At 32.2% G+C, this 14,830-nt stretch overlaps 1 protein-coding gene across 2 annotated transcripts in view; it reads right to left on the bottom strand.

Moving 5' to 3' along the window:
- Positions 1 to 14,830, bottom strand: part of LOC129966789 (blood vessel epicardial substance-like) — an 86,463-nt gene that overhangs the window by 2,515 nt on the left and 69,118 nt on the right. For both annotated transcript variants that reach the window (XM_056081352.1, XM_056081353.1), the window contains 3 exons: positions 12,633 to 13,223; positions 4,419 to 4,527; positions 1,837 to 2,176 (listed from right to left, as the gene is read on the bottom strand). In XM_056081352.1, the coding sequence (XP_055937327.1) occupies positions 1,837 to 2,176; positions 4,419 to 4,527; positions 12,633 to 13,223 (1,040 nt within the window). The remainder of the gene's footprint in view (positions 1 to 1,836; positions 2,177 to 4,418; positions 4,528 to 12,632; positions 13,224 to 14,830) is intronic.

The raw sequence follows: 14,830 nt of genomic DNA, 5'->3' as shown, positions 1-14,830 counted from the left end.
ACATTTACTATTTTATATTTATTATCGTATCACCTACTTTATGCTCAATTTTATTTTTTTCTTTCTTATTTTTTTCTATCTTTGATATCTATCATGAACCATGAAAAAAGTATTTATAGGTGGTAGTACCATCTATTAAATATACAAAGACGATTATAGATTTATTACTCCAGGTGGCGCTGTTGAATGTCATCTCGTAATTAATTGATGTAAGCCTTGCTTGACTTGTGTGGCGGAATGTAGGGCTGGAAGATGCCGGAGTAGCGTAATAATTTACTCCCAAAGCAAAATGACCGTACATAGTGTATATAGTTTCCAGTAACTTTCAAGAATAAGTAATTGAAAAGGCAATTTGAAATTCATGAACCGTTGGACCACATCTGTATTTAACTGCTGTTATTTGACAATGTATTAACAATGTATACTTAATGTATTAGTTGACAGCTATATTTAACGGGATCCTATCAAATGTGAACACTGGATTCATTTCCATTGTAAATCTACTCCGGGAAACATAACATTTATACTTCTGCAATAATATACGTAAGCATTTTTTTCGAATTAGAAATTTTGATGAATATCTAACTGTTAGAACGTACGTGAATTCTAAAAATACATTTGTGAATTATGCCTGTCTGTGAACACGATAATTTATTAAAAACGACTTTGCGTTAGATGGATCGAATTTGACAAACGATTTTTACACCAAAATTGTAGATTCATCAAATTTTGAGTGAAATCCATTCAGAAGAAATTTGGTTTCACTGACTCTTCGAAAATATCTTAACATGATAAGTTTTGCCGTTGCCAAAGAGAAATAGATAAATAAAATTTTATAGGTATTGATAGGCACACATATTTAACGTCTAAAGTGTACATGAAGTAAACCATCAAAGAGCTGACCATCAGTCTATCTATACTTTCACAAGCATGTAAAAGTGATAACACAAAATTGCAATGGTTGAAATGTTTGAAATCTGATACGTGATTTTTTGACTACAATGGTAATTATGAACTAAACTTTAGTTTCAGTCGTTCGGAAGAGAAAGAAAACCAAAATGCGCATTCGATGTCCTGATGCTTGTGTCGTAACCACAACAGAGGATTAATCTCCAAAACAGTTTCTAAATATTGTACATTAATAGCCTCTCCAATTACTATTGATCACCAATAAAGAAAGGTTGATAATTACAAGTATATTTATTACAGATTATAAGTAAAAGTTTGGGAGTGATTGCTCCCATTAGTTATAGATAAGTGCAATTTTCCATAGATCATTTTTGAGCGAACAAGCGAAACAACTTAAATAGTCCAAAGAATATTGGTATTTAATTTGCAAAATTATGAAATAAAAAGAATGTAATTTATTTATCGTCTTTTGAAACATTCATAATAAAGACTATCATTGTAAAAATAATATTCAAGAGAATTCAATTAAGCAACAGAAATTAAATTATATAGAGTCTGCAATCCAAATACAATTCCTTCAATTCATCTTTTCATTTGTAACTTAAATATAGCCCCAGTAACTTTTAGTCATACAATTAAGAAAATTCAACTTAATAATTCATCTAAAAACATATCACTACTGAAGATTCTTATCAATGGAAGATTTTTATCAAATTGTATCTCCTTTGCGTCTTTGATTTCTTTGTTGCCTTTACAAATTTGTTAAGAAAAATAATTCTTGTTACAATATATCTAATGAATCCTCAAAGATAAATCCACAAAATTCTGTAAGTAAACTTATTGAAATATCTGGCTTAATTTTAAAAGACATAATCATGATTGAACACTTAATTGATTTTTCTAAACTTCTATGACTGTCTGACTCACCTAGATTCTCAGTTACTATAGACCTCGTCCTGCGTTCTCTTCTCATGGGTTTCTGCCAGGTAAGGGACCTGACCTGTCCCCTCCTGCCTGTATGCAGCATGTCCAGAGAGTGGCTGCGGATGACCGGTGGGCTCCTCCAGAACTCCAAAGAATCGGCGAGAGACGGCTGCTTATCATGAAACCGATGCTGCTCGTTCAAAGAGTACAGTTTGTGCGTGATATCCTTGCCTATAAGGTGGTGCATCACAACTTTCAGAAAAGGATTGCCGTCCAGTAGGCTTAACAGTTCCTTGCGGCCCCAACATAAGAGCTTGCAAGGCTCGATAGCGGTTAGAGTAACCTGAAAATATGAAGACAAACAAAAAAAATTTAACTTGGGCAATTTTTTTCAATTGGATATTTATTTTACTTTCTAGTCAGCCGGCCTCCTGGCTAAAGAATAGCGCGTCTTCGCCGTGATCTGGGTGCCCCGGGTCGAGTACTGGAATGGTTGTTCTCTACCCTGTGTTCTATCCGTGAGATGTGTGAAAGAGCCCCCCTCCCCCTCCCCGTCTTATAAAAAGGGATTGTGCAAGCGAGATTGTGAGTTTCATCTTCATATGAGCTAAAGTTAGATTTCTGTCCTCGGGTACTCAGGGGTCTTTACCCTCAGAAGCTAGTGCACCCCTCCTTCCCGATTTCTTGAACTTGATTTCAATTGGAATTCAACCCATGGAGGATAAGCAAGAACAACAATTTTAATCATATTCTTTTTATTATCATCTTCCAAGTTAAACGTTATAAAAACTTTTCTATATTTGAAAATAGTACAGTTGGTTTCTTTTTAATCTCTCTACTTTATTCTTCTGCAGGTAGACGTCAGAGAATTATTGATAGAAAGTCAACATTTTCAGTATTTCCTTTCCAGGTCATTTGAGGCACAGTAAAAATATTGTCGTTAATCGATGCACCCCCAAAGACTGCATTTTCCATTTGATGATGGATGAGTTCATTGCATGAAGTATCTACTAATGTGCCCATATTTTGCATGTCATAGTCCAATGCATGGTGGTCGTATTTTTCTCAGTGCTTTTATATATGGACTCTTTTATCTCAGTGAGAGTTTACTAATGCTTTACCTTTTAGTACTGTCTAATTTATTTTTATATGTTAGTGATACATTCGAAACCTATCAGTTTTGATGAATGACATACGATCATTCATCAAACGAATGGAATAACATATGAATGAGTTCATTGCATGAAGTATCTGTTGATGTGCCCTTTTTTTACATGCCATAGTTCCATTTTTAAGATGCATGATGGCAATATTTCTATTAGTACATTTCTTTATGGATTCTTTATTTCAGTGAGAGCTTATTAATGATTTATCTTTTAGCGCTGTCTGTTTTTACATGTTAGTGATACATTTCGAAACCTATTAGTTTAGATGAATGACATATAAACGTTATAAATTTACCTAAACAAATAGGTTACGTCATTTAAATATTTAGGGACATAGCTCGCTGAAAAATTCCTAATATTTCCATTTTTTTTATGCCTGGTCATTCTTTAGTGATTTTTTTTATGAAAAAAGTTTAAAGAAATATTTTTTATAAAAGAAAGGCATTTAATATTTCAACTTTTAAATGAATTTTTCAAAAATTAACTAGAACATAATTTTTTTTGGTCAAAAATCAACCATTCTGTATTTTGTTTTAAGCCTGTACCATTCCAGTTAAATTTGATGCTCTCGTTTTAAAATACTGAAAAATTCCAAGATATAATTCAGAATATATTTATCCAAAAATTTTTAAGTGCCAACTCTTTTATTGATCTGAACAATTGCATTTTTAATTTCTCCTATAATAAGTCTACAAAGAGGAAGTATTATAATCATCAAAAAATTCTGCCTCGAAAATTTTGCGAATTTTCAAGTTTCAGACTTTCCCGAGACAGAAAAATCTGTTATGTTGTCTGTGAAAGTGAAAATTAAAAAATGCTTTCAGTTTTGAAGTTAGGTATATGTATTTTGTGCCAAACCTATGAGATTTCTATTAAATTTTGAACGAAATCCAGCCAGAGGAAGTGCCCGGTACTGGATTTGTATTCAAAAACCGGACTATGTATCCGGTTTTTGAGTACAAGTGAACAAAATAACCATTAAATGATTAAAACTTTGTAGATAAAATTTGGTATACAGATTTTGCATTTAAAGTGTAGGGATTTGGAACCAACTTTTCTAGGAGTTGACCTGCTTTGTACTTTTATATGCATTAAACGGGATAACTCAGATTTAAATAAATGAAATTTGGAATACAATATTCTGACTACAGTTGTAGTACAATATCAAAATTTTGTTCCAAGGTCGACAAAAGGAATTCAAAATACACTCGGTAATCTGCTGTTTTCGTATGAGTCACATCCCTGCTAGGAATCGCCAAAGATCGCACGCTAATATTCTTTCTCGCAACTATAGTTCTTTAGTATTATTATATAGCTAATAATGCACATGTACATTGGTTTGAGAGTACACACGGAAATTATGAAGATATATTACTCTCGTATATGTATAGTTTACAAGGTTCTGTCATATCAAATTACCTGGAAGCGTTTATCTGTATTGGATGCGCAAGATTCCCACTCGGGCGAATCCACAAACTCCGTGGGCGACAAATAATGTAAAAGAATCTCCTCGCAAGTCACTTTCATCCTGAAAAAAAAAATGATTTTCTTATTTTATACTTTTTTTTGAGGGACTGTAGTAAATGGTAAAAATTTATAGACAGTAAAAGATCCAGAATAAACAGTTTATTTACTTGTTATCGATTATATGTTTTCGAAATGAAAGAAATATTTGGTTATAAAATACTATATATTATATTGATTAATAATTGATAATGATTCAACGTTTTCTTTTCTTTGTAAATACTTTTATTTGAATAATCTTTTGAAACTCCTGTAATAGTTTCACTTATCAGAAAATGATATTTTCTTTTAGATTCGCCTTGATGCGGTGTTTTTGAAACTGTAAATAATGCTTAAAAAGTGCATAAAAAAGTAGTTACAAATTTTCTCGGAGAAGGCATTCGGATATAAGGACCTTTTCAACAATGATCCTGGTTGATTTAATTACTTAATTTTTTTTAAATGATTAGTTAGTTTTAAACTCTTGATGTATCTGATAGCTCTAATAAAATTATTATTGATTTCATAGGAATTTTACAACCCAATAGCTGAATATAAGATTTTTCAATTATTTGAAAGAAAATTATTAACATCTGAAAGAAACTAAAATTAACTTTTGAATGAAAGATTCAGAGTACAGCACATTGTACAGTTCGTCATAAAGTATCCGGATACTTGTTATTACTCGTAATCTATAAATATAATATTCATGGAAAAAATGACATTTGATTTGAAAAAAAAAAAAAAAAAAATGTCTTCTTTAAAATTATGTTAACTGCATTCGCACAAGAGGCCATCTACATATTTATATTTAGATAAATATAAGCCTAATAAAATAGCCATTTTCGAAAGAAAAATTCTATGAGCCATTCTTGGTGGGATAAAAATCAATAACGTTTGGAGAGAAGAACATATAACTTTGAGTTATATAAAATCTAAAGAGGGACAGATACTTTAAACTTCATAAAAATAAATTGGATGATCTGAGTGGACCATATATTTAGAAAAGATGATGATTCCATATTAAAAAAAAAATTCTTTTAGATAAACCTCTAACAAGTAGGAAAAGGGGTAGACACAAAATGGCATGGATGAAGTCAGTGGAGAAAGACTTCCTGGTTATTCTGGAAAGAACTGGCGCACATAAGTAGAATGCGGTGGAACAGAATTCAGAGGAAGACACTGGCCTACCATGGGCTGTTTAGCCAAACATGATGATGAAAAAATATAAGAATAATCTTCACATTTTCCAATAACAAATCTTTTTTTTTTCCCGTCTCTTAACTAATTCCGCTTGAATAAGAATCGCAGTTTTAAAATTTTAGATAAATCTATTAAAAATAATCGGAGACATATAAGAAAAATTTTTAAGGCATAATAAGGAATTAATAAGCGCAAATTAACAAATAGCATTCTATTAATATTTTATTTTATTAAAATTTTCGTTTCAGTCGTTAATATGGTAATTTTAACGACAAGATATAAATTTATATATTAACTTTTCTCTAAAAAAATTACTTTTTTTATATTTACCTTTATTAGCAAGATTAAATAGGAAATCTATATCCATGCTTTGATAAAGAACATATAAATAACTTTTTAGACATTCACTTTGTTTAAAAATAATCCAAAGTTTTGAATACATTTAGCAATTAATATTAATAAAACAAGCTAAAATTAAGAGTTTTTGGAGCAGCTAAAAACGAAAACTCATATATTTATTTTCTAAAATGTACCTTTATAACTGAAATATAAATGAAGTCATAGCGTTTCGATTTTCGATTTGAGCGTTAAAATTTCCACCAAATGACACTTTAAATCATTTCCATGAATTTGTTGTTCTAAATCTCTTTTTACTATAAAGCATATTACATAAGAAAAAGTTAATGAAATTTTTATAAATGCTCGTTCATTTTTAAAGGTATTTTATGAAGCTTGCATTATTCTCACGATTATTCACGAACCAAAAAATGTTTTTCTATTTTATCAATAATGTTTTATTTATTCATACTTTCACTCTATATAAATATCGCACTTGATACTGAATTGTCCTTTTTGTATTTTTTTCATTAATTTAAAATCTTATAAATCATTTCTACTGTTATAATTGGCTTCCATGCGACTCAAGCAAAGTTTTGCTTGAAATGAAAGCAGAATAGAATTTGTTACAGTCATTGATCTTTTCCCTCCCACCCTGACATCTATTTTGAAAAGAAGCAAAATCTTAAAGCAGTGTTAAAAAACATGTTTTGTTTTCCTTTCCTTTTTAACAATTTTTTTTATTTCTACCAAAGAATACTTTTGCGAAGTTGAGATTTCCCCCAAAAATACCAAATTCAAAAGATTTGGTTTAAACCAAAAAAAAGTTTTTGGTTTTTACTACATATCTTGAAAACTATTTCACGGAAACATATAACATTTGAAATAGTGATGTTTTAGGTTCTAACTTCGACCGGCTTAAAATTTTAATGAGTTTATATTTGAAATGTTTAACTTGGAAATTTAAAAATTAATTAAAAATATAAAATATGCTTCAATTTTTTAAAAAAATATGTAACTTTTGTTTTACTTATTAAGTAATTTAAAGCATAAACAGAATTATTTTCAAAGATTCGCCATATTTGAAATATATTGAAAAAGAAAGCGGGAACTACCTTTTAATATTAGGATTTCTAATTTTCAGTTCTTTATACCTCATCAACTGTTTGCTCAGTATTATGATGCGTTATAAGTACTTGGGCTATTTTAATCTAGAGAATTCAGATATGAATTCGAAATTCTGTGTTGCAATTTGAAAAGATTGAGTTTATGTAAATCTAAATATGGAGACGATACCTTAGAAAAAGAATTTTTTCATATGCATATAAAGAATATATTTCTACCGGATAGGTATTTACAGTATTATTGTGCTGTAGTTAGATTAAGGGAAAGAAGAATGTCAAGATACTTTTTTGTGGGGCTGTACATTCTGCACGTGCATTATTTGAGCATAATTTATTAACATATCATACAGGAAGTTCATAAATGAACATCCCAACTTTGTAGGGATAGTAAAAATAATAAAATACAACCTTGTTATTCATTAAAAATCAAAAATCAAAATTAATGTTTTAAATTCAATGCGAATTCCTCCAGAATTACGAAAGGATGTCAAGATGGTCAACAACTCATACCACATTTACTGCATGTCTAGTGTGAAATTTTGAACAGTTGCAGATATGTGTGTATGGCGATAGACGAGTGGCTGTTAGAGTGAACGCTAAAAGTTTTACAAATGTGATTTATTGCTCGCTGTAACGAATCTGTAATGTTGCTTCCCTGCACTGTTCGTTTCATAGTAAGTCAACTAACTATCGGACTCTCCGACTCGCTACGAAAGCACTCGGATTTAAACCATAAAACTGAATGACCGGACCGCCGCAACAGCAACAATGACGGGTTGAGTCCTAAGGGCCATCACCAGCCAAGGTACAACCCTCCCCAAAGGAAGTACGTCCCGTCATCGATGGGAGGAGTCAGATCCCCCACCTATTTTTGTACCCTCCAGGGTGGCGAGATCCAACCACCATGCCGGAAGCATCTCATCCTCATTTCAAGGTGCCCACCGGGGGTTTATCGTCTCATAGTAAGGAAGAAAATTTTACAGATATTTTAATGACACTTGAATGAATGCCAAATTAATGATTCCATAGTCTTGGCGACTTAAAAATGTGTCGAATTTAAACTTTCAAATGTTATTTTGGTTGTTATTGTTGACGCAAGAGTCATTCTTGTTCATACTGCGCCAAAACTGTTGTTTTGGATTTCCGATAAATAATTAAGTTATACTTTTTATATTCTTTTAATAGCCCTGCAAAGTTAGGATATTAATCTATGAACAACTTGTAACCCGCCATATTGAAGAAAACATTTTGACCCTATTAGAAAAGTACATTAAACAGTATCTCAATATATTCTGAATGACGGACAATGTCTTCAAAATACAAGAATAATAGGGTTAAGCATTTAGAGCTAGAAGAGAAACTATGATCATCAGAATGATATGGCTTCACTTTTTCATTTTCCCAGAGTACATATCTGACTGTTATAATAATAATAATTATTATATATATATATATATCGTGTATCTCGGAAACGGCTCTAACGATTTGGACCACATTTTATATTTAGATAAGGTTTTGCCTTTTAAGTTTATCTATATAGGTGTCTTTCCTGAAAAAGCGTGATTTTATACACAAAAACACTTTTTTGTAACTAACAATTAGTCTTTTTCTATCTACTCTCCCACTGACAATTTCATTTAGCTCCATCTCAGATCCATTTTCATCAATGGTACAACTGAGCATAAGCTCAAAAATAAAGTAATGATTGTTAAACTTTAAAATGAATACTATATTATAGTAGATTGGTTCGAATAACATGTTAAACTAAGTGCATTCATGACTTTTTAATTTAAATTATTAGTTCATTTGTAGGTAAGATTGAAAAATATTTATATGTAATCAATATGTGTTTCGTATCTAAATATTTTCTCCGAAAAAATACAATTTTACAAACAAACAAAAAACTGCCAAGCGGGACTTGATTTTCCAGATATTAATAATAATGTTTGGCATCTTATGCAGTTTGAAATCAAAGAGAATCGTTCTTGAAATCTTTAGTACTTTCTATAAGCACCAATAGTACAAAGACGAATAAAATACAGAGTTGCACATTTTTTTTTTCATAAAAAGGACTGAAAATTATTGTATGGATACTGATTCTCACTATCAAAAACAAGTCTCATTGATTTCTTTATGTTAATATTTAGAGTCGTACCCGGATCTGAAATAAAACGATACACATAACTCTCATACCCACAAACTACATATTCACGAATTCATGCCATAGATTTGGACATCGTCTTCGTGGAAAAGGCAATATCTTAACACATTATATAAAAGACTTTGGCAAATATAATGCTGAAATATTTCTTTACTCCCCCATGCCTGTAATGGGACTTCTAGCAAATTGAAAGAAGATAAAACGGTACTATATTTTATAAATTTGCTTAGGTATTCTCTGTCTTTACAAACGTCCTTTCTAGAAAAATGGTTTGAAAAAAAATTCTTAACATAATCTTCTCTCCTCCTGCTGATTTGAATGCATGGATTTTATTTCAATAAATGTCATTCCAGATCAGACATACTGAATGTTGTCATTAGGCTATAAATATTCTTTGCCGCAGCTGCATCTTTATACGTAAAGGAAATTCCATCATAATATTCCCTAACTGCATTTGCTCGCCTTTTTTTATTTTCATCCTCAATACCTTATAGATGTTCTTTTTTTATGATAGCCTTTAAGACAATGTATATGATAATTCTATATTTTATTATCATTTATCTGCAAATACGGAGCAGTAATATTTAAAATATTAATCTAAAAAATAAACCAAAACTTTTAAAACAATACCAATTTATTATGCTTTAAATTCTTACACAATAATTTTCACTTTTATGAAATTTCAAGATTTTATCAATGGTTTTCATTATCAAATCTTCCTTGCTGCCCCTTTGGCAGAACAATCGTATTTTTTTAGAGTAACTGCAAATTAAGAACTAGTAATGTCCTAATTATTTTGATGTACGGAAAAACTATTGAAGTTTCTGCCTTGCAACAAAATGAAAAGAGGATTTTTGAAAACGCTAGATGATAAGCTGACTGGAATTCTTAAACTGAATTCTTATACTGAAGCTTAAAAGGAAAGAATACTCTGTTAAGGTAACAAAATAGGTTTGACCAGACAAATATCATAAAATCAATAAACATTAAGCTCTGTATGCGCGACTAGTTTTAGCCGATACAGTGCTTCAGAAACTGTACTAAGTAGATTAGTAGCTAAATGGATTACTTCATGGAACACAATTGAATAAGAAAAAAGAGAGTAATTACTCAGAACAAATATTTTGGGAATGATCTTTCTCAGAGAGAAAGAAAATAAGCTGGGCCGAAATGATGTTCAATTTTTAGAGATGCCTCAGTAAAATATGTCAGTACTTCTGTATCACAACTGATCGTCCATCTGATGATTGCTACCAGTAAATAAAGTGTCCGTTGAGAAAATTGCCAAAACATCATGCACAAAGCGTGCTACTTACACGACAGCATCCCAAAAGAACAGCGAATGAATCTGCATTAATGAAACATTAACACATAAGCAAATTTCACACGAGGCCAACTATTGCGCACAATAGAAGGTAACGCCTACTTCAGGAAGATCATGTGACCGCAATAGGGCAATGGCAAATAGTTGTCCCGATGAGACAACTATTTTCCATTGTCCCGTTGGTATCACGTGATGTTCTTGAAATAGTCGTGGCCTTTCATTGCGCGCAATAGATGGCCTCGTGTGAACGCTGCTAAACACTTTTCGAAATGGTGGAACTCACTGATTTGTCTTTTTATCAATATGAAATTATGTTGATTTGTCAAGAGTAAAGCATGCCCATAATAACAAATCTTTTAGTATGGAGTAAATACTGACTCCACATCGACAAGTGATTAAGTATTGTATGCCACTACTTTTCTTTTACTTCAGTTTCACTCATATTTTAGAATGATAGAGCATATCACAAAAGCAGTTGCAATGTCCGCAATTTCATAGTTTATATCACCAATAAACCCTCCACTATTCGCAATCTACTTAGTTGTGGTAAAGAACCTTTATGATATTTATAACTCTTTAATTGAAAATTACTGTATGGTACTTCTCATATTGCAATACTATATACTGAGAATTTGACTGAATATGTTATTTCTTCAATGATCAAGACACTATTGCTATTGATTCAACGCCACTTCTGCTTCAGCAAGATGGGACTTCCTGAACTTGGATAAAGTGAGTTTAATGCTTTCAATCAATTTTTCTGTATAAAAGTGCCAAATTGTAATTCTGGCAATATTTTTTTAAGTACTGTATTTTTTTATGTATTAGCATTTTTTGATATTATAATCTGTGGTTGGAATTCAACGGTTAATCTTTTATAGTATCGCTACACCGGCATTGGGTTCATGCATACTTTAGCCTTAATATGTATGCTACACTGCTATGTATACTACAATGTACAGATATGTACATATACAAGTATTAATACTGGTTGCATCGAAGTAATTGTATTGTCATTTAAGGAATTTAACAGTAAAGGCTACCAGCAAAGTATCTAATTAGTTTTCAGATAGAAAGGGAGGATTAAAAGTTAGTCTTATTAAACTCATATGTTAACTGCATCTTAGGAAAGAGACAAAATCTTATTTTACTCAAATATAAATTACTCTTCAATTATTTTTCATGGCATTTTCCGGTGTTGCATCTATTTAACCATAGTTATCATTAAAGTTCATAGTACTTTAAGCTTATAAGGCCTATTTCAGTCTAATTTTCAGGATTTGAAACAGTTAAAGGTGTATTTGTTATTTGTTTTGGAAGCTAAGTGACAAAAATTGGCTCAATATTGCCGTATAAGCCACAATAACTAGCATCGTTGTGGCTCATTCGGCAGAGCATCTAGTTTAAGATTGGATGGTCCGTGGTTCGAATCGCAGCCAACCGTGTTTCATCCAAGGATTGGAATTTTTTTATTTAAATTGTTATCTATTGTTTATCTAAGATCTGATTAAATATTGGATTGTTCTCGAACATTTTATACGTGTATAAAAGCTGAGTCTCATGAGTGATGGGCAAGTTCTCAGTCTCGTACCGTTGCGAGTTGCTTTGTTCTAATAAACTAATGGTTTGTTTAAACTAAGGGCGTGGTTCTTTACATCTTTGTGACAATATATCTTTAGTAATAAGATGTTATTCTATTGGTTCAAATTGTATCAGAGTTCCAATATCTTCAACGACGAAACTAATTTATCTGTGAAAAATCCTATAATCTGGCATTATGAAAAGGGAAGTGCGTGGTGAAAGCAGCATTCTTGAGAGTAATAACTTTTTTTTCGAATACATAGCAGTTATTTCCGATACACTGAATGATCACAATATATTTTATGAAAAATCAAACTGCTTCTTAAAGAGAAAGATACAATTTGTTTTAAATTTTCAGTTACTTTGAAGAACAGCCACATCTAAAAAAGAGAAGCTCTTACTTTCCAGTAAGTAGAACGGCTAGTCTTTGATCTGTTAATGTGATTCCCTCGACAGCGTAATGTTCCCCAGGTTCTAAGGGTTCTGTGTGGGCGTGCCTCACTAACTGCCTAAACTGGTCCTTGCCAACCTTAAGGGGCGCAAACACTTTGAGGTAGAGCTCCTGCAATTCCGGTGCAATTCTTGGTGGCAGCCTTCTGTAGACAATGTAAGCTGCCTGGGCGCAGTTGGCCACTAGCAATGTGGCGTTCCAGGCGAGCACGTCGGGACCCGTGCATGAGTGGAGGGCGGCCCAAGCTCCGGCAGACAGGAATCCAGCACTGAGCAGGATTCGGGATGCGAACTGAGCCAATGGTCGGCCGACGGTGGGCATAACAAAGGCAGCCGCCAAACAGATCTGCGCCCCCTGCAGCAGGAGGTGTCGGGTTTGCGGCCAGGGCTCGCAGAGTCGAGGCCCTACGGGAGGTGGGGTGGCGAAGGACTCGTTGAGGGGGTGCATCGAGGAGTCGTCGGAAGGGATCTGAGACAGCTCCTCCTCCTCCGCAACGCCATCTGGGGGCACGGGCTGGTCACGCGAGAAGGTACCGCAGCATCTGAAAATGAAAGACAAACATTTAAATAAAAGAATCATTATTCATAAAAAGAAACAACAGCATGTGATTATTTTTCACCTGCGCCTACATTATATAAAATTATCAAAGGAATATAATTTATATATTACAAGGTGTATCAAAAAAGAAATGATAATACAGCTAGATGAACCGTAATACATGTCGTAAAAACAGGGCTTGCAACTCATCCATAGCGTCAGAAAAATAGCTTAATAATCAGATTAAATGTTAGCACGGCGTTAAAGATTAATATTCTGAAACAAAACTGAATTTCGTTAAGTGAATAAAGTTAGAATTTACTATGATATTCTCTTGCATACTGGTCGCATCAATCGAATCGAATACACAGAAGCTATCGTAAGCGAATTTCTTTCTCAACTTCATCAGGTTGAGAATCTCTCTACTTTCTAATGCTGCTTGCAAACTCCCTAGGTTCTCTACCCTCAAGTTTGTCATATTTAACTCAGGAAAAAATATAACCAAGCAATGCAATTCATTACCGGGTCGTGCGATGTGGATTCTCAAAATACTAGACAATTATTATGAGAAATTTAATACATGATTTAATTGACTGAATAGCTGTCTAATTTAACTATGGTAAGAATAAGATACATGCGAGAAATGGACCTCCATATCCACTGACCCTAAATCTATTGACTTTCATTTACTAGAGATGCATGAACTAGAGGGAAAACACCTTTGGATTCTACTGAAAATTATACCTCTGTTATTCTTCAATAAATTTTGTTTATGATAGCAGAAAACAATCGATGAGCTCCTTAAATATTTATATACCGATGATTATATTGTATTTTGCAATTTCTCACATTTCCTCTTTCAACAACGGTTTCCGAGTGACGCGACTGGACTTTTTCCACCAATCTAGAACAAATGTCTTTAGCTATAGGAATAAGTGGAAACTTCATGTTCAAGTAGACATTTGAACTCCCATGAATGTGTGATTTTTTTTGGTACGTAAATAATGTTTTAACTTATTTTGAAACATTTCTTTTCTGAGTTTTCTTCTAAATTCTTCATTCTAAATGGATGGAATATGTCATTTAGTTTTAGTATTGAAATTGCTTATCTGTGCCAAATATTAAACCAGATCTTTCAAACTACTGTCCGATGATCTACCTATTAGTGCATATGGGAACAAAATAACTCAAGACATGACAAGCAAAATAAACAATATTTAATATTTGACCTTCGCATTAAAGCCGAAAGCGACCCAAAAAATTGTTAGACCCTTTTCATTAATATTACGAAGCTAAACACAACTGCTATATTGTGTAGGTACAAAATAAGATCGAAGGTAACAAGGGTAATGTTCACAGTTCTTTTTTAGACATTATTAAATCATTAATCTTTGGAAACAACCATTAAGTCAATTAATCAAAATGGATCGATTTACTTAACCTAAAAGACAAAAAAAAATTAATTTGCTAAATTGTGTTCTAGAACAATTAGCAATTATTCAATTTCGAATGAAAATGAAAGACTTCAAAAGAAGGGAGAATTGGAGTCTCTAATTTTTTTTAAGTAATCTTTATAAAAAATTTCAAAAGATTCTTTTACTAATTAATTAC

This window comes from Argiope bruennichi, chromosome 4 (assembly GCF_947563725.1).
Source record: "Argiope bruennichi chromosome 4, qqArgBrue1.1, whole genome shotgun sequence".
NCBI lineage: Eukaryota > Metazoa > Arthropoda > Arachnida > Araneae > Araneidae > Argiope > Argiope bruennichi.
This window is presented reverse-complemented; position numbering and strand designations above follow the sequence as displayed.